The following is an 18,444-nucleotide window of genomic DNA, read 5'->3' as shown; positions in this document are numbered from 1 at the left end:
GAAGTTTATTTTTGTTTTTCAATATGAATGAGTTTTTGATAAAACATTGATCACTTAGGGTAAAGTCTAAGTAATTCTCATTCATGTCAAAAGCTTACAAATATCTGCAACATAATATTAACAAGATATCATTGACCGATACTTGTCAAGTACTTTAGATACTAATTGTTATGTTGCATAATCAATATACCACTGCACATATAAAACAATATGATTGTGCTTAGTGATAGGATAGTTATTAATATGACGACTCTACTTATTCATATAAAATTATAACTTCAGTTAGAGTGCCATACCATGTTCTTGACGATTGCTTGAGTAGTACACTAGTTCATACCAACCTGAAGTGAGATTGTGAAGAAGAAATTGCATAGTCCAATAGATCTGCAGCTGCAAAGTCCATGAACTGTGGTGCATTGACTTCCTCTTTTGACTTACCAACCAGGAGTACACTTGTACACATCTTACTAGAGTACAATTCCAAGTGTAATGTGCAGCAGGTGCTTGATATGTCGTAATATTCTCAAGTCTCGTCACTGGTGCTATATGTTGGATACTGCTTCCTGATAATAACCTAGCACAATATACAAAATTACAATGATAACATTCCCAGCTTGCAAACAGCCATATCCCTCAGATAAACCTTTGCTGTTATCTCCAAAGGTAACCATGGGGCCAGCTTTCTCAACCACATTTGATAGCAGGGCTCTATCTCCGGTCATATGTCTTGATGATCCACTGTCAAGAATCCACACTACCGGTTATACTTGTTTAATGCCCTGCACAACAAATGGATTAGACCTTCTTCGGAACCCAAACTTGGTTGGGCCCGGCATACTTGTAGAATTGTCCTTTGTCAGGCAAAACAACATTTTTAATTTTAACGATCTCAACATCCTCAATGACTGAACATTTGACCTTGTAAACAGCCTTAACAAATTTCTGTTTAAGCTTAGGCACAAATGTCTCCTTTCTAGCCTTAGAAGGACTAGCAGTCTTAGACCTATCATGCTTCTTGTTATTCACATGCTGACGAGTAGTACTCTTATCATTAGACACATGCTTACCATTAAAATAAGCATACATCATATTAAAAGCACAAGACATACAATTAGCAACACTACATGCTTTATGAGAGTGATTAACAGCAGGCAATTTATGCATGGTAGACATGGCATTATTGTTATCCAACTCATGTGTGTCTGAGTTAGTCTCAGTTGCTTTCACAACTTTGACTGGAACTTTCGACTCACTTGACTTGGAAACAATCTTCTCATAAGCATGATCCTCAGCACGTATTTCTTCTTGAATAACAGAAGAGGTCGCATCAAATGGTTCAGCAATTGATGCTTTATAGAGGGGTTCATCAACACCCTTAAGCACATGTGGTACTTCCCTCCCTTTAGCACATACATGAGGAGGGGAGTTTATGCCTAATTCTCCAATAGCAGCATTGTAATCATAACCTATTCCAGATGTTTGATTAACAGCTTGCTTACTGTAGAACTCTTTAGCCTTCGAACAAGAATTGAAGTAGGCTCTAACCTTAGTCTCAAGACCGGTGATCTTGTCTTTGAGAATAGTTTCGAGTTTTCTATAACAGTCAACTCTATTCTCTAGAAAAGATACCTGTTCTTTTAATTTGTCTTGATTAATGTGCACAAGTCTTAATTCATTGACCTCTTTCTCAAGGTCTGTGATCTGTAAACTTAACAGTTCATTATCACGACGTGCACAATCTAAGTTACCTCTTAGATGATAAACCATTTCAGCATCAGAAAGTTTTACCTCTATTCTTGACGATGAAGCTTTTCCATCAATAGCCATAAGAGCAAGATTTCCTTCATCTTCATCTTCACTGTCAGTATCATCCCAGCTTCTTCCCTTTGCCAGATAAGCCCTTTCAGAGTTCTTTCTTACTTGCTTTGGCTTCCTACATTCTGTGGCAAAGTGTCCCAACTCATTGCAGTTATAGCATCTAATGGTGCTTCGATCAACCATCCCTGTTTTGTACCCACCACTGCTGGTGTTAGAGGATGAAGATCCACCTTTCTGGAATTTGTTGTAGTTGGACTTGTACTTAAGCTTGGGATTCCTCCTGAATCTGACATGGGAGAATCTCTTGACAATTTGGGCCATTGATTCATCTTCCAATTGCTCCAGCTCTTCCAAGGAATAAAAATCATCACTTGATTGATTCGTAGTAGGAGGATCATATTCTGCTACTAACTCATTTTCCTCACCCTTGGAAAACTGTACCATTCTTTCTAACTGTTGAGATTGTTGTTGTTGTTGACCTTCAGCTACAAGTGCAGTAGATGTGCTGACCATTCTATCATTCCCGTAGACTTCCTTCTGTTGAATCTGCTCCAACTCATAGGTTTTTAACACTCCATAGAGCCTGTCCAAAGAAATCTCACTCAGATCTCTAGCTTCTCTAATGGCAGTGATTCTATGTTCAAGATGAGCTGGCAGTGTTAAAAGGAACTTTTTGTTGACCTCCCTGATTGAATAATACTTTCCATTGATGTTCAGGTTGTTGATCAACGCATTGTACCTCTCAAACACTTCAGTAATTCCTTCTCCTGGATTTGATTTGAAATGTTCATATTCAGAGGTTAGGATTTCCAACTTGTTCTCCCTAACTTCCTCTGTGCCTTCATTAATCACCTCAATAGTTTCCCACATGTGTTTGGAATTTTTACAGTTCATCACATGTCTGTTCATCAAGGGATCAAGGGAATCAATTAATATTAATTGAAGGCTGGCATCCAAGGAGGCTTCTTCCTTCTCAGCAGGAGTAAAATCTTCAGGCTCTTTTGGATAGGTTCTAGCTTCAGTAGTCACCACACCATCTATTATTACCTCCGGTTCAATAACCATCGGAGTTTTTATACCCTTCTTTAACAAGTTTGAATATTTGGGATTTGCAACTTGTAAAAATAATAGCATCTTCTTCTTCCACATGATATAATTCTCTTTATCAAATTGTGGAATTTTAACGGTTCCAACTTTATGTGAAGTCATTATGAATTTTTGAATAAATAAAAATTCAAGGAGTTGAAAAATCACAAAAGTCTAGGATCTTGATTTGTTCGTTAATCAGAAGGCTCTGATACCAATTGTTAGGTCCCAATGTGTTTGTAGAAGGGGGGGTTGAATACAAACAGTACCGAATAATCGAATTAAATGCGGAATAAAAAACGTGAAACAAAATTCAAGTTAAATAAAAATATTATTAAACTTGAAAGGTGTTACAACAACTGTATCGATTACAAGGTATTAATCTCAAATCAATTATCACAAATCTAGAATAAATTCGACATGAACTTTTTCTATTTTTGCAATAATTAGAATCAAATGCTAAACGCGATTTGAGATTAAGTTCTAGGGATTTTAATCCGCTAGATTGATACACAAGAGCAAGATAAAGATTTCTAGTGGATTGGATTTAACTTTACAATCTAGAAATTTAATCTTGAAGTATGCAGATGAAAAGATGAAATATTTCTTTTTGATTTTCTTTTCTGCCTTGTTTCTTGACTTCTGTGTTCTTAATAATAAGTTGCTGCTTCTCTGCTTCTTTTTAAATCAACAAACGAATAGAATTGACTTGGCATGACAATCCTATAGCTGGCAAGACTTTCGGTGAGACAATTGAATGAACTAGCAAGACAATCTGAATGAACTAGCATGACAATCTGAATGAACTAGCAAGACAATCATCCTCCTAGAGTAACTTTCGGTGTGACAATTGAATATGGCCTAGCATGACAATCGGTATGACAATCCTGATTGTCATGCTAGTTCATTTTCAATTGTCTTGCTGATTTAATGCTTGAATTTAATCCAATTAAACTTCTGAAAATTCCTAAAATTAATTCAGAATTAATTAATCAATTAATTCAATTAATAAATAAATTATTCTTTGCAGATATAATTTATTTTCTTAATTAAATTAGATGAATTAATTAATTAATAGAGAATTAATTCTAGTCTTGAGCAGCAACCATTCTTCTGCAAATCTTCTGAAAATCACTGAAAATTATGAATCAATTCCACCACTTCAACGTTGACACTCGATGTACTGTCTGGTTCATGAGTGACTAACTTCCGTGACGTTTCTTCATGTCTTGACTCTGACACTTTGATTTTCTTCAGATTAAATCCTTGTAATTAATTGATACTCTGACGAGATCTCTGTCACTTGATTAAATCCACGATCTTGATTTATATCACTGAGGCATGATCAACTTCTTGAACTTCTTCCAGTGAATTACCTCCTCAAGTCTGTAGATGAACCTTGTTTCTGAATCCTTTGACAGATATTATTTTGCGAGATCTCTCTGACGGTCAATCCACTATTTACTTATTACATTCTTATTTGAGTTGAGTTGAATCCTCGAATATACAAATAGGCTATGACATATGACTTACACTCATATGTAGAGAACTAAAGATACCGACAAGTCAAAAACTTATGTAGAGAACTGGAGATATCGACAAGTAATTTTACTTGTAAAGAACTGGAGACCTCGACAAGTCATTAACACATGTAGAGAACTCAGGATATCGATAAATCATTATACTTATCGATATGTGACATCTGTACAAAACAAAAGAGATCTCAACAAACTATCTCATAATTCAGAATGTAGACAAATTGAAGATTTAAGATTATCAGTCAACAAATAATTCTATCACTAAATTGGAAAGACATAGTTTGAAAAGATTTAAGATTATCAGTCAACAAATAATTCTATCACTGAATTGGAAAGACGTAGTTTGAAAAATACAAGATCAAGGGTCAGGTTACTTGTGGTTATGTGTCAATTTCCGTTAACAACAAAAACAATATTTTTTTTATGAAAGACTCATTAATTAGGTTCAGAAATAAATTTATAATGGATATTTTATCTCTACTAAGATTCAAATTTCATGCTGTAATATTATTTTTTTCGACAATAGAAAATTGTAAAAATTTAGTTAAGTGGAGGAAGAAAAATATTTAAAAGAAAGAAAATCATCTATTTAAAATTAAGATTATTTTAGGTAAAATTACGTGTTAAAAATATTAATATCATGTTATTTCCTCTTCCTTATTTAAAGATCATTGAAAAAAAAATTCGGATAATTATAATACAAACAATCTTAATTTTTCGAGATGATCTCGTCCCGTGGATATATCAGGATGAGTAATGAATATTTATCCATGTAGATTTTTCAATAAACATCTAAAATTTATATTCTAGTTATACGACCATGCATTTACACATTAACAAATTATACATAAGTGTGACTAACTCGACAAAATTAAAATAATATCATCTTTTTCTGGCCCATTAAATAAAAATATTATATAATGATTATTTCAATGTAATGTGTCAAAATAAATGACATATTATAATTAAATAAAGAATATATGTGAGGAGAAGGGTGTCACCTTTTCATAATGTTACTTAATCATATTTTTTTATATTTATAATTTTTGATCGTAAATACTACATTCCCAATCATAATTTTTGTAAGTTGTTTTAAATAATTTTTTATTAAACTTCTATTCAATATATAGTCATATTTATTAAATACTTAGACCAGTCCCCAATAATTTTTTTAATTAAACTTCTATTCAACATATTACCATATTTACTAAATATTTAGACCAAATTCCCAATAAATTTTACGGCTCACATCATATTATCTTCGAAAATATGTACAAATATAAGTTTCAAGAAAATATTTTATAAAAAAAGAATATAACAATAATATAAAATACACAATTATTAATTTACCGTATAATTATCACGTGATTAATTTCGATTAATAACATTTTATCAAGTATGCAAAAACATCCCAACTCCGTTTATATCCCAGTTTTCACTTTACCCAAACTCAAACACGAATCTAAGTTTAAAAAATCTGATAAAATCATGAATGCTTTTTACAAAATTATACTCCCTCCGTCCCTCCCAAATGTTTACATTTGGGTGGGGCGCGGAGTTTAAGAAAAATGATAAAGTAGTGGAGAAAAGTTGAAAAAATGAGTAAAGTAGTGGGACCGATTAATATTATATGTATAAAGTGGTTATAGTGGAAGAAAATAGTGGATGTAGTTAATTTAAAAATTATAAAAACTTTACTATTTTTGGAAAGTTTTGAAATGTAAACAATTGGATGGGACATCCCAAAAAGGAAAGTGTAAACAAATGGGAGGGACAGAGGGAGTAACATATAATCATAAAATACATAAAAATTGGAAACAACAAATCTTTGTACTCTAACAAAATAAACACACACGTATACTAATATTGTTTTTTAAAAGTAACACAGTCTCCTTTGAATGTCTGTCTTTGTAGAGAGACCCCACTATGTCTCATCATCTCCCCTGTCCTAATATCTCTCTCCTATCCACTTCTCTCCCTCTCTCTCTCTCTGCATTCCGTTAATGTGAACACTAATCATGACCCACTAAACACTACTCACTTTTATCTCCCCCACTAAAATTATTATTTTCAAACAAAAAGTTCTAAACTTTGCTCCTAAACTTCTTGTTTCAAGATTCTATTTTTACTTTCCTCTCTTAACACCCAAACCCCAAGAACCATTCTTTTCCCAAAGATGAGTGAAAATTCATTCACACAAGTGTTTAAACCCCCAGCCCACTTTGAGTTTTTCAAGAAACTCAAGTGTTTGAAGCCTCTTGAACCCTCTTATGGAGTTCTTGGTTGTTTCTTTGTAAGTGTTTGTTTGATTCTAAGTTTGTTTTTGTTGGATTACAGGACTCTTGGGCTTGGTGGACAAGAGTCTAGATTGAGTAACTGGTTTGGGCTTAATGGGCCTGGAGTTAAAGAAAGAGTTGAGTTTCTTGATGAGAGTGGTGATGAGTGTGATATCTTTGATGGGCTTTGGGTTTGGGATGAAAAGTATCCACTTTATGAGTCTACAGATTGTTTGTTTTTGGATGAAGGTTTTAGATGTTCTGAGAATGGTAGACGTGATAAGTTCTATACTAAGTGGCGTTGGCAGCCCAAAAATTGCAACTTGCCCAGGTACTAAAAACACACACTAAATTGTGTGTGTGTGTGTGATTTTATGTTTGAGTTTATAGAAGCTTTGATTTGATTAGCATTAAACGCATAATTGCAGATAAGGAATGTTATTAATATTTTTTTTGTGGTGGTCATTTGTATGAAATAATAGTGTTATGTATATTGGCCCACTAGATATTGATCAAGAACTATTAATGAATTTCTAGTTGATTTGATTTTGAAGAACCACGTACTCTAATTAATGTGTTGTTATTAGACCTGGCCACTTGTGCGGTCCGTGCGTGCCGGGCCGCATACGGGTTGAGCACTCGAGATATAAACACTGGACCGGCCAACTTAATAACGAATCAGACTCGGGCCGGGTTTAAACCGTTAAAATCAGACTCGTAACCGGTACGCGATTAACCGCGAGTCACGGGCTGTGCGAGCCGACACGGATTAACCGGGCTGTGTGTGCGGGCCTGTGGTTTGATTAAATTGCAGTCTGCAACTTGCTTTCTTAATTTATTATATATTCTCCAGCAAAACAAAGCAACTTGCATTATTATAATTTATATGTTTTATTATAGTATTATTACTTTTACAGCATACAGGAGTAATCTATGTAGCAGACTAGCAGATAGCAAATAATTAGTTGTAGACTAGTAGAATAGTAGAATTTGTACATGTTTCTTACTTTGTTATTTTTAATCCGGTTCTTAAATAATATATTTCATATTTTATATTTCATAATTACTTTGATTTGATTTTCGTATTTGGTTAAAATAATGATTTCGATTATTTTGTTTTTTGGTTGAAAGAGGACGGCACCTCATATAAATTTTATTAATTAAAAAATATTACAAATGATGTGAGAGGACTCCTCTCTAAAAAAAGAGAACGAACCGCGTCAAATATTAAAAAGTTATAAATGAAATAAACAAAAAAATATTAATTAGGAAATATATAAGGCAGAGATTGACAATTGAGATTGAGATAGGCAGAGAGTCAGAGAGAGAATTGAGATTGAGTGAAGGCATTGTGTGGGCCTATACGGACTGTGCGGGTTTGAAGGCACGTGCAGCTCACGCGGGTTTCGTGTGAGTAGGTTAGTGCGGGCCGGTCCTGGTCCCGATTTTCTAATATTGTATTCGTAACCGGCTCGATTAATTTAACGAATTGTGCGGGCTTGAACCGGCCCGGTTCGGGCCGAATAATTACGGGTTCCGTACGAACCGGTCCCGAATGTGCGGTTCAAACCCGCACATTTGGCCAGCTCTAGTTGTTATGTAATGGGACTGGAATATTGCATTACACTGTATACAAATTACAAAGTACAAATTTGAAAAGGCTTGTTTTTTAATGTAAAGGATATCCATAGCGTAATTTGGGCATGTTTTCTGATTTTCTGTCGAGTCTAGATGTTTACTATTTACTCGTAAACTTGTTGTGGAATGTTGTTGGAGCCAGTGTAACATTGTATTCTTGTGAATTTCAAACAGTATTAATCTGGTTGAACAAGCTTGTTGTGTCTGTAAGTACTTACCTCACTAATCAGTTATGCTGACCTGGTTATGTACCTTTGTAGTTTGTGCCGATAATATTTGTTTTCTTGGCAACTATTTAATGGGGTTCATATATTAGAGTAACTATTTAAATCTTATATATAGAAATATATCTAAATATAGATTTTTATACGCAGGGTTCTCAATTAATTCTGAATCATGTTGTATTAATTACATGTGGATACTAGATTAATTAATTTAGGATGAAAAGTAGTTCCTAATTAGAACTGTTTAATGTGGAAACAGATTTGATGCAAGGATTATGTTGGAGAAGATACGAAATCGGCGGGTTGTATTTGTTGGTGATTCAATTGGAAGAAATCAATGGGAGTCCCTTCTCTGTATGCTCTCTTCCGTAATATCTAATAAAACTTCAATATACGAGGTTAATGGGAATCCAATCACGAAACACACAGGGTTCTTGGTTTACAAGTTCGACGATTATAATTGCACCTTGGAGTACTATCGAGCTCCATTTTTAGTACTGCAGAGTCGGGCTCCTGCTGGATCTCCAGAAAAAGTAAGGACTACTTTGAAACTTGACCAGATGGACTGGAGTTCCTGGAAATGGAAAGGTGCTGATTTGTTGGTTTTGAATAGCGGCCATTGGTGGAATTATGAGAAAACTATACGAGAGTGAGTACATATTGTCTCAAATATTTCCACAAGGAGTTAAATTATGTGACCTTGTGATCAGACATGGTCATTAATACCTTTCACTAATTTTTTTTTGTGTCTGAAACATCACTTATCAGGGGTTGTTACTTCCAAGAAGGAGCAGAAGTGAAGATGGAGATGAGCGTGGAAAGTGCTTATAGGAGGTCGATAATGAAAGTTGTTGATTGGTTAAGTAGTGAAGTAAAAACCAGTAAGACCCGGGTTTTCTTCAGAAGCTTTGCTCCTGTGCATTTTAGGTATATCTAATTATTTCTTTATTTGATAATTTTCTGGCCTTTTTGATATTTATGGCTACTTGCCTGCCAATTAGGATTTAGGGCTTGTTATAAATATAAGCTAAATAAGTTTTAAATATAAATAAACAGTCTTAATGCTTATAACTTATCAGTTATAAGTGAGAAATAATCAGTTAGTCAATTTCATCAATTAGTTACTTGACATGTAAGGGATAGTACGGAAACAATGACCGAGAGTCAACTCACTTCTAATCATCACAATAATAATGTGATACGGATGGGAGAAAAGGGTGAAGAAAATTAAGCAGTATAATAACTGATATTATTACCCGCCATATTCGTAATTGATGCTCTTTAGCAATAATACAGATAATGCGACTGGCTATATTTGCAAGATTGACTTTATTTATATATTTTACTTTTAGATGTTTCTTCTGCTAAGTTGGAAGTACAAAGTCTCACTTTCCCTTATAAACCTACCCCGCCCATAAATTACACGTATTTGTAGCTAAGCTCGAACCATCACCCTTTTTGGAACGAAAACAGAGGGGGTAAGCATTGGTCCAAAAGACTTTCATTTGTATGATTAGTGTTTGACATTTAGTGCAAGCAGTCTGATGTCAGCCTGCTTGAAATTCAATGATAGTTTGCTTCTTAAAAAAAATTCTATCTTTGGGTTTTGTCAACTATTATTTATGCTACAGTGCAATTTATTTTTCTTAAATTTGTCAATCTGGTTACCAAGTTTTTGCATTTGCTATAATCTGACTGTGTCCAAGTTGAGCTTATGTTTACTTAAGATGCTTAAATTAACAGAGGTGGCGACTGGAGGACTGGTGGTAGTTGTCATCTGGAAACATTACCTGACTTGAGGTCCACTTCAGTTTCATCTGAAACAGCAAGTCAGTTGAGAATTGTCAGTGAAGGATTTTCCAAACTCATGAATACAACACAATCAAAGAAACTGGACTTTTTAAATGTGACAATGATGTCGTCCCAGAGGAAGGACGGGCACGCATCAATATATTATTTAGGGCCGAAGACCGGACCAGCTGCTCTTCATCGGCAGGACTGCAGCCACTGGTGCTTGCCTGGCATACCTGATTCATGGAACGAGCTTCTATATGCAGTATTTCTCAAACGGGAACTTGCCCAATCAGGAAACAGAACACAACATATTGCTTCTTCGACAGTGCATAGGAAATAAAAATGATATTCTGACAGGAATATAGCAAACACATTGGTTGTAGAAAGAATCATGAAACGGTTGCATCATCAAGGAGCCTACACCTACTCGATGTGGTCACTTTGCTGATTCATTCCTACTCATTAGCTTCACATGACCAGTCATGTAACCAAATGCAAGTGTTCTTCTATAGTACATGACTGAGATGATGAAATGGAGATGACCAGAAGTATGTTCCGATGCTGGAAGAGCAGGATAGACATCCATCTTTTGCCAAGGTTGATGTATTTAATAGCCGAGGCAATTAGTTAATCAGGTTAGGTTTGTTGTGCAGATATATAGTTTTGACTGTGCGCATGCACACATACATACACATTATTCATTTAGTACTAGAAGATTGTTGGAACTGTAATTTATGAACATTAAAGAAACTTGTATACCGTAAATTCTTTCAAGAGCTGGAATATATACATGCAAATTAAAAAAGCTTCAGAAATGTGAGTCTTGGGATTAAATCAGCATTCTAGCTTTCTGATCTCTAGCTTCAAACATACTTACATATGTCAAGATAGATGATCTCTTGCTCAAGTTATTTAGCAAGTCTGTCAAGAGTGTTGTAATCGAAGAAAAGCAATTTTAATGTTTTTCTTTTTTGATGCCTCTAATATTTTGCTTTGCTAATTTTCTTTGTATTTTGTTACTTGCAAACTATAATAATACATTAAGAATTATATTATGCAAGTTGATAGAAACTTGTAAGTGTTGCGAGATTTCATACCAAATCTTCGAACTAAAATCGGATTGACCTTTAAATCTTTGAATATGGGAGTTCCAATATTTGGAAGGCCTCCAAACCGTTTCTCGAAAGTATAAGGCTGGACTGAAATTAGCAGTTTTCATCTCAAAGTAGTACCAAATGTTTAGATGACAAAATGTGTTGGACAAAATACTAAACTAATTAAAATCTCACTATAACAACTGTGTCAATTTATTACCTTAAAGATTGTAGAACCGCTTCTAAAAAGTAAAAACATTTATATCAAATCTTTTTTTTCCTGCTTTAGGCATCCACCAAGAAGGAATTGAGCTGGTGGGTATCAAATATCGATATTATGCATTATGTACTTTTACCATTGCTGCTGCTACCACAAGTATTATACTTTCTTTAATTTAATTTCATTGTAATTTGTTTTTTTGATAAATCATTTTCAATTGCTGTCAAGGGGTTCCTTCTAATTTAGTCATGTAATTGTATGAAACACATGGGATAGTGAAGGTATGTCATGCAAACATTGCGGTTTTTGCAGCACCCAGACAAGTGCTGCAATCTGAAGCTGTTAGGTTCTTGTTACACGCTGCGTGACCATAGGCAAAAGCATTTGGGTAAGGAGATATGTTGTGATAGTCATAGCCTTTTTGGTTTGGTGTATCGGCTTCTAAATCTGCAAGTATGTAGGATAGACTTATAGCGAAAGGATCACCTTTTGTATAAACTCCAGAATTGCAAAGTACACTCTTCACTGTAGTTTTTGGATCACTTCTAACAACACTGCATAATAGACCCAGTAATCCAATAACCAATCCTCTAACAGATAATTTCATGAAACCCATTTTTGCTTGCACTGTTGTTTTTTTCCTTTGCTATTATCTTTACAATGAGATATATAATAGTGGAATTCTGTTTATATTGTTTTCTTCACCTGCTTTGACATTGTCAGCCATGTTTTGTCCTCCTAATTTTTTAATGGTCATTGAAATTTCCCATGTCTGTTCTGTATGTTTTTTTCCTTGTGTATCTGATAATGTGGGCCAATTCTTTGTCAATGTAATTGGATAACTTTTCTAGAATCTAAGGCTGATGTAGAATCTAAACTGAATTATCCTGTTCTGAATTTGTATAGGGAGTGCAGTAATTTATGTATATTTTTTACCGACTGTCTTGCCCTTTTTAAGAGCTTAGAAAGTTTAGAAAATTCTTATTAGTATGGTTCGCATATTAGACCCCTAACAATGCATTCTAATTAGATATATCCTATCTGGGTAACAAGAGGTTGTAGGTTTGACTCTCAGTGGAGACTTGCTTGAGTATCAGGGTGAGGCCCTTTGTCTATCCTGCTTGTCTTTTAAAAAACCTAAACTGTTCCCAATTTAAGTTATTCTGTTCGTCAGTAAATATCATCTTAGCAATCCCTTGGCGGACTATGTAATCGTCATCTCTTGTCGAACTTGAGTTCAGACTCTGAGGACTTACTATAATTCCAACTCCACAAAGTTAAAATATTGGACTGGAATGCAGGCGTGAACTGATATTACAAATTTAAAGAATTCAACAAATTACATTGCTCAAAGTGATGATATCTTAGCAGTTTCATCGAGTACTGATTATTGACTTGGTAAAGTGTACTGACAAATAATACTCAGGTTACATAAAACAACTGCTTAAAAAAATTAACTCACCTTATAAGTAATGCAAGTATTTATTATTTTCTCTCAGATGATATAGATTTCAGGTTCATCCTCACTTTTTCTGTTGTAGGGGAAGGCACAGGGTACAAGTGAGGAGACATAGTTTGTTGTTACATATATACAGGCTAATCATGCCAAAAATTGACTGCCAAGGTTACATGTATATTAGTGCGCGTATATACAACACCGACTGCAATTCTTATTTAATGTTGAAATCAGCCATCTTTCCTAGTTCTTCCACCTCCTTTGCTAATACTTCCACCTTCTCCACTATCTCCATCAAGAGAAACTTAAAGCTCGCGATAGCAATACTTTCACCAGAATGTGGGTCCTCTATTTTTGGAGATTTGATTAGGCTTAGTTCCATTTTTATAGCCTGCAGCTTTGGATGCATCAAGATCATAGCATGACACCTTTTCATTTTAAAAATGCTCTCTCCTAGCTCTCTCAAAATCTGCAGAACTTTTGATCCCGCAATCTTGCATGAATCTTTAATTTCCTGTCTCGTTCTCGATGATGGCTGTGACACATTTGAGATCAACTATATAACTTGTACTAAATAAAGAACAACAATTATCCTGGAAGGTGTATTAGTCATTTGGAAATTCTATATTATAATTCTGTATATATAGAGAGACTTGCCAGTATTATTTCAAGAATAACAGTCATGAGTGTCACTGACCTGTTTAGGTGATTCAACACATCCTTTTAGGCAAATAATGGTTGCAGAAAGCTCTCTAAGAACTTCTCCAATGCGTAGATACTTGTCCCAAGGATAGTGGAAGCCAAATTTTCCGTGCCACGGTTCCCATTTTGCGAAATTAGCCTAAAGCATATAGTAAAATAATCCGTAAGCTACAGGGTTATTTTGTTAACAAACTTGACATTTCTCAAGTTTTGATTGATATATGTTACAACTGTTGTCTTAATACACAGTGTTAAAAGAAACTATCTAAAACATGAAGCAAATAAAATTTAACTTTTTTACTGAAATGATCTTCTTGACAAGGAAAGTACCAGGGACTCTTCAAATGATTTTGAGTATAATGCTGACTTGCAACTACTGACATTAGCACTTGGTTGCTTTTCAGTCTCTTCAATTAAATTGAAGTAGTTCTCCAAGCATCCTGGTTATTGCCAAAGTTATCTCAAATTACTTTATGTTTGAGGTATAGTTACTTCAGTAATGGCTAAAAAGTGAGGATGTAAAAAATTACAATCTGCGTCTAATTGCTTAAATACTTGCTGAAATCTGTCTATTTTGAAGTACCTAAGCTTGATATATTATATACTCAAATGTGACAAGTTACCTTCTATACAATCAGCGAGTTTCCCAAACTTGGATGCTGTAGAGTTATGTAGCTCATCACTGGCCCACATGGGACAGATCAGCAAGTTGGTGAATAGGCAGACAAAGAAACCCATACCAATTGTAGAGAGTCGTTCACGGGCTAATTCCATGACTTTATCAGCTCGAACACCGGATACAACAACCAGACTGAAGGTAAGAATGAAGATCATAGCCCCATAGTCGTATCTTCTTTTGATTTTTGGAATCATTCTGAAGTATGTTGCAGCAGCGCCTAACAATGGTAATAATTTTATTGTCATACTGCTCAATGATAGTTGATAATTATTTGAATAACTCTGTAAACAGACACATAAATATGAGAGGCAGACAGACTCGAAGCTCAAGTTTGGAGGACAACTGAATATCAGGTATAAAATTTCTTGACATGTGAACTTATGATTGTTGGTATATCTTAAATGGATAAAGAAACCATTAGTATATTAAGTAGATGTTTCCTGCAGATCCTGAAAGAAGCAAGTTACCTTGTTGTCATGGACATTGTTTTAGTAAATTAATATATTATTGTTCAAAGAATGCTACTCATTATATGTTTCTATAATGCTGTACAGTGCAATTCATGTAAATTATCAAGTGTTAACACCAAGACACCGAGACATGAATTACAACATAGAAACTAGGGTCACACTTTACACAACATAGAATATCTTCTTACCAAAGATAAAGACAGAAGTTCCGACAACTATAGCATTGCCAGTCCCACCAAAATTATCAGCTAAAATTGCTGCCAAACAGCCTAATCCACCACCTATAATTGTTCCAGCACCACGATTTAATCCCTTGCTAAGTGTAGCACCTGCACACATTCAAAATCATAGATTTTAGCTCCACAGAGTGTTGAGCATAAAGCTACAATACCTGTTATAAAATCAGAGTTGTTTAACAATTTTTTTTACACAGACCTGCATAGAACTCAAAGACAACCACAACCGTCATGATAGCCCACATAGCATTTTCCCCAACTTGCTTGAAGAGTGGATCAAGTAAGTAGAGAAGTGAAACCAAAACCAGTGCAACTCCGAGCTTGATACTGTGAATCGCCTTTTTCATGTCATTTGCGCATGTCTTTTCCAAAAGAGAGGAAATATTAGTATGAAATTGAGATTTCCTCTTTTGATTTGGAACAGTTCTGTCTTCAACTGGAATATCGATTGTGGTTGAGTTCATGATTATCTATTTCTTGTACCTCTTAACTAGGATGAAGCAATATTATGCTTAAGAAAAAAAAATTGAGCTGACAAGCATATATATACTTGTATGTGGGTATGTGTGTGTGTTTCAATGTACATATGCACTCATGTATCCCACGAAATATAGGAAGTGGGTAAATACTAGTTGTACATAAGTAGCAAAGTAGACATTGGCGTTTTGCAACCTAACTATCAGTCTGATGGAAAAAGTTAAACAAATTTAACCATAGACTGTAATAACATTAATCTGTACATGATATTCACTTGTCATTTGCTGAACAAAATGGAATAGCCAGTGCCTTATTTTGGATAAAAACCGATTTTGGCATTTGTTTTATATGTCGAGCTACTGTTGTCATCTTCCGATGCTATTTGACTTAAGTAGTACAACAGGTTTATGATAATTCCACCATATAATATGGTTTGATGTCTAATGTCTAGTAATAAGATTGAATTGCAAATTTCAGCAACCTATCTCTGTTCCAATCACTTTTCATGCTTATTGCTTCTAGAAATGGTTGCTTAATCATGTTGCGACAAGAAAATCCTGATATTTGAAATTGGACTTAACTATCATGCTTATTACCTGAGTATGTATTAGTAATTGTTTTATATTTATCATTACAATCATGTATCAGATGGCATTAAGTGCATATGCATGTACCCCGAAATCTGATGTTCTGAATGGCCATGATATGGGGTCAATTAGCTGTGACATTTACCGAAATGACTCCAATTTTAATTAGTATAGGAGTACAATATTATATGGCAAAGATTGAATCTGCCTAACCAATGATTATCAGTCAGAAAGTGATGCGATCATAAAGCTTTATTGAGGTATATCATGTTGGGCTACTATACAATGTTTATCAAGTATGTCTGTTCTATCTTAAATGTTTACAAAATTTCAAAAATTATTTCTTGGTTTTGAGAAGAAAATTTATTCAGAGCTGTTAAGCTAATTGTGGAATTAGCTGTTAAGTTTAAAGTGTTAGAGAATGACCCTTTTCAGAATCTTATATTATTCTAACATAACCAACAAGCATAGCATAAGATTTGCAAGTATATAAATCTCCAGGTATAGTAAATTCAGAATAGTAATACCTACAAAAACAGTTTTAATCAAACAAGAGAAACAGATTTAATCAAACAAATGCTAGGTTCATCTACGCGGCAGAGACGGTTCTAGACCTAGGTAGAAGAATACTTTGATTTTTATTTTTGCCTAGCCCAAGGCTTAGTTACCTAAGAACTGAACTGATACCGTTAAATGTGCTTTCATAAGAATATTGGTTCTAGCCTAAGCATATTATAAAACGACAAACATGCCATGGTCACAGGCACCAGGGAAAGTGTACTCATTAGCTATTTTCGAGTACATAGCTTTCTTGATATACATCATCATGTGCCAGTGCTTCGCAGCATACGTGCAACTACGCGTAGTCCTTTGTTTTTTTGGGCAAAACAGTACTATTAAATGTCAGTCCACTGATGACTTATTTTTGGCAAACGTACGGTGGTTGTACGACAAATTTTATCAACCCACTAAGTTTTTCCTTCAGGACTGAATTTGTTTTAGTGGTGGCTGCAGTTTTCTTCTGATGTTGACACTAGGAAGAACTGAATCACACATAGCCAAGACAAAAGGGAAGAAAAAGATGATCAATAATCTATTATTTTTACCTAATTTTTCACCTCCAATTCTTACTTTAGGTCCAAATCAAAGATTTGCACTAGTATAGCTATTTACATTGAGATTCTTCACACAATATCAACACGGAAATACATTATATTAATATGGAAAATTTAAGAAAGGTCTCTAACCGTGTAAGAATTGTCTGTCAAGCTATGATCAAGCTAATAGAAAGTGAATGTTTTTGCAACCCAGGGTCCTCTTGTAGTATCTCTCAACATAACGAGGGTTCACCTCTCTCCAGCTATAACTTACAGGAGGGCCCGGTCAGACACAAATGCAACAGAATATTAAACATTAGAAAGATTTAGTGCATTTAATTATTCAATTGAGGTAGAGATAAGAAGAGCATAATTTTCATCTTAAGACAAAAAATGCTCACCAAGTATCTCAAGGCCTCATGGGACATGGTCCTAGATCTACATAGGTTACCTGGGTAGAAGTTAAATGTTAACGGGGAAACTTATCATTATGCTATGTTTTTAAGTTTTTCTCAAGGTCTTAGGTTCTTCTGAACTTTGACATCTCATAACTAAAGTTTTAAATAACCATTATCGTGGGGTATTAGTGCGTTAAATGGTCACTAATCTTTGTCTTTCTTTATCTGCAGAAATTTGTCACCTTGTCCTTGCATTGCATTTGAAACTTTGTTTTTATATGATTCATTATTAGCTTTATTCTTTAATTAGAGAAAATTTACTTTTCTTAATGCAGGATTGACTATTGTTGATGGCACCTGTGGTGGGTGATGATCAACTCTGATGTGGGTCATTGGTGTGATTTTTAAAAGAAATGCATATCAATCAGAAAAACATTTCTTATTCTGTTCTCACTATCAGGTCATGGATATGTTGAGAGGATGTAAACCCAAAAGATGCGTATATCAAAAGAAAATGGAGCTGAGAAACACGTATGTAATTTCAGAGGTTGGTGCAATTTAACAAATTGTTAATGTACTCAAGATCATATCTAATATAAATAATCTTTACGTATGTCTATCCTCTTCTTCATAATACATATGTTCAGTGAGTAG

The 18,444-nt window shown here is 34.5% G+C and overlaps 2 protein-coding genes and 1 long non-coding RNA gene across 3 annotated transcripts; 2 read left to right on the top strand and 1 right to left on the bottom strand.

The window, feature by feature from the left end:
- The first annotated feature begins 6,349 nt into the window (after nucleotides 1-6,349).
- On the top strand, nucleotides 6,350-11,185 carry LOC141684131 (protein trichome birefringence-like 10). Its single transcript, XM_074488973.1, has 4 exons — nucleotides 6,350-7,049; nucleotides 8,840-9,229; nucleotides 9,349-9,507; nucleotides 10,324-11,185. The coding sequence occupies exons 1-4, from the start codon at nucleotides 6,619-6,621 to the stop codon at nucleotides 10,712-10,714; spliced, it is 1,371 nt and encodes a 456-aa protein (XP_074345074.1). The 5' UTR covers nucleotides 6,350-6,618; the 3' UTR covers nucleotides 10,715-11,185.
- Nucleotides 11,186-13,082: 1,897 nt separating this feature from the next.
- On the bottom strand, nucleotides 13,083-15,755 carry LOC141684132 (aluminum-activated malate transporter 13-like). The gene is made up of 6 exons (XM_074488974.1): nucleotides 15,431-15,755; nucleotides 15,184-15,324; nucleotides 14,470-14,742; nucleotides 14,177-14,286; nucleotides 13,842-13,985; nucleotides 13,083-13,679 (listed from the first exon to the last, which is right to left on the bottom strand). The coding sequence occupies exons 1-6, from the start codon at nucleotides 15,693-15,695 to the stop codon at nucleotides 13,359-13,361; spliced, it is 1,254 nt and encodes a 417-aa protein (XP_074345075.1). The 5' UTR covers nucleotides 15,696-15,755; the 3' UTR covers nucleotides 13,083-13,358.
- Nucleotides 14,540-18,389, top strand: LOC141684133 (uncharacterized). The gene is made up of 3 exons (XR_012560547.1): nucleotides 14,540-14,663; nucleotides 14,817-14,878; nucleotides 18,126-18,389. It is a non-coding gene; the product is annotated as an uncharacterized LOC141684133 (long non-coding RNA).
- The last annotated feature ends 55 nt before the right edge of the window (nucleotides 18,390-18,444 follow it).

The sequence above is a fragment of the Apium graveolens genome, chromosome 9 (assembly GCF_009905375.1).
Source record: "Apium graveolens cultivar Ventura chromosome 9, ASM990537v1, whole genome shotgun sequence".
Taxonomy (NCBI): Eukaryota; Viridiplantae; Streptophyta; class Magnoliopsida; order Apiales; family Apiaceae; genus Apium; species Apium graveolens.
Note: the sequence above shows the minus strand (reverse complement) of the source record. Positions and strands in the feature narration are given on the sequence as shown.

Bases quoted from the DNA above. Each gene is read 5' to 3' on its own strand.
- LOC141684131 (XM_074488973.1), top strand. From the start codon at position 6,619: ATGAGTGAAAATTCATTCACACAAGTGTTTAAACCCCCAGCCCACTTT. The intron at 7,050-8,839 runs GTACTAAAAACA...ATGTGGAAACAG, and splicing joins AAAAATTGCAACTTGCCCAG to ATTTGATGCAAGGATTATGT. The intron at 9,508-10,323 runs GTATATCTAATT...TTAAATTAACAG, and splicing joins TTTGCTCCTGTGCATTTTAG to AGGTGGCGACTGGAGGACTG.
- LOC141684132 (XM_074488974.1), bottom strand. From the start codon at position 15,695: ATGAACTCAACCACAATCGATATTCCAGTTGAAGACAGAACTGTTCCA. The intron at 14,287-14,469 runs GTAACTTGTCAC...GGCAATAACCAG, and splicing joins ACTCGCTGATTGTATAGAAG to GATGCTTGGAGAACTACTTC. The intron at 13,986-14,176 runs GTACTTTCCTTG...TATATGCTTTAG, and splicing joins AATCATTTGAAGAGTCCCTG to GCTAATTTCGCAAAATGGGA.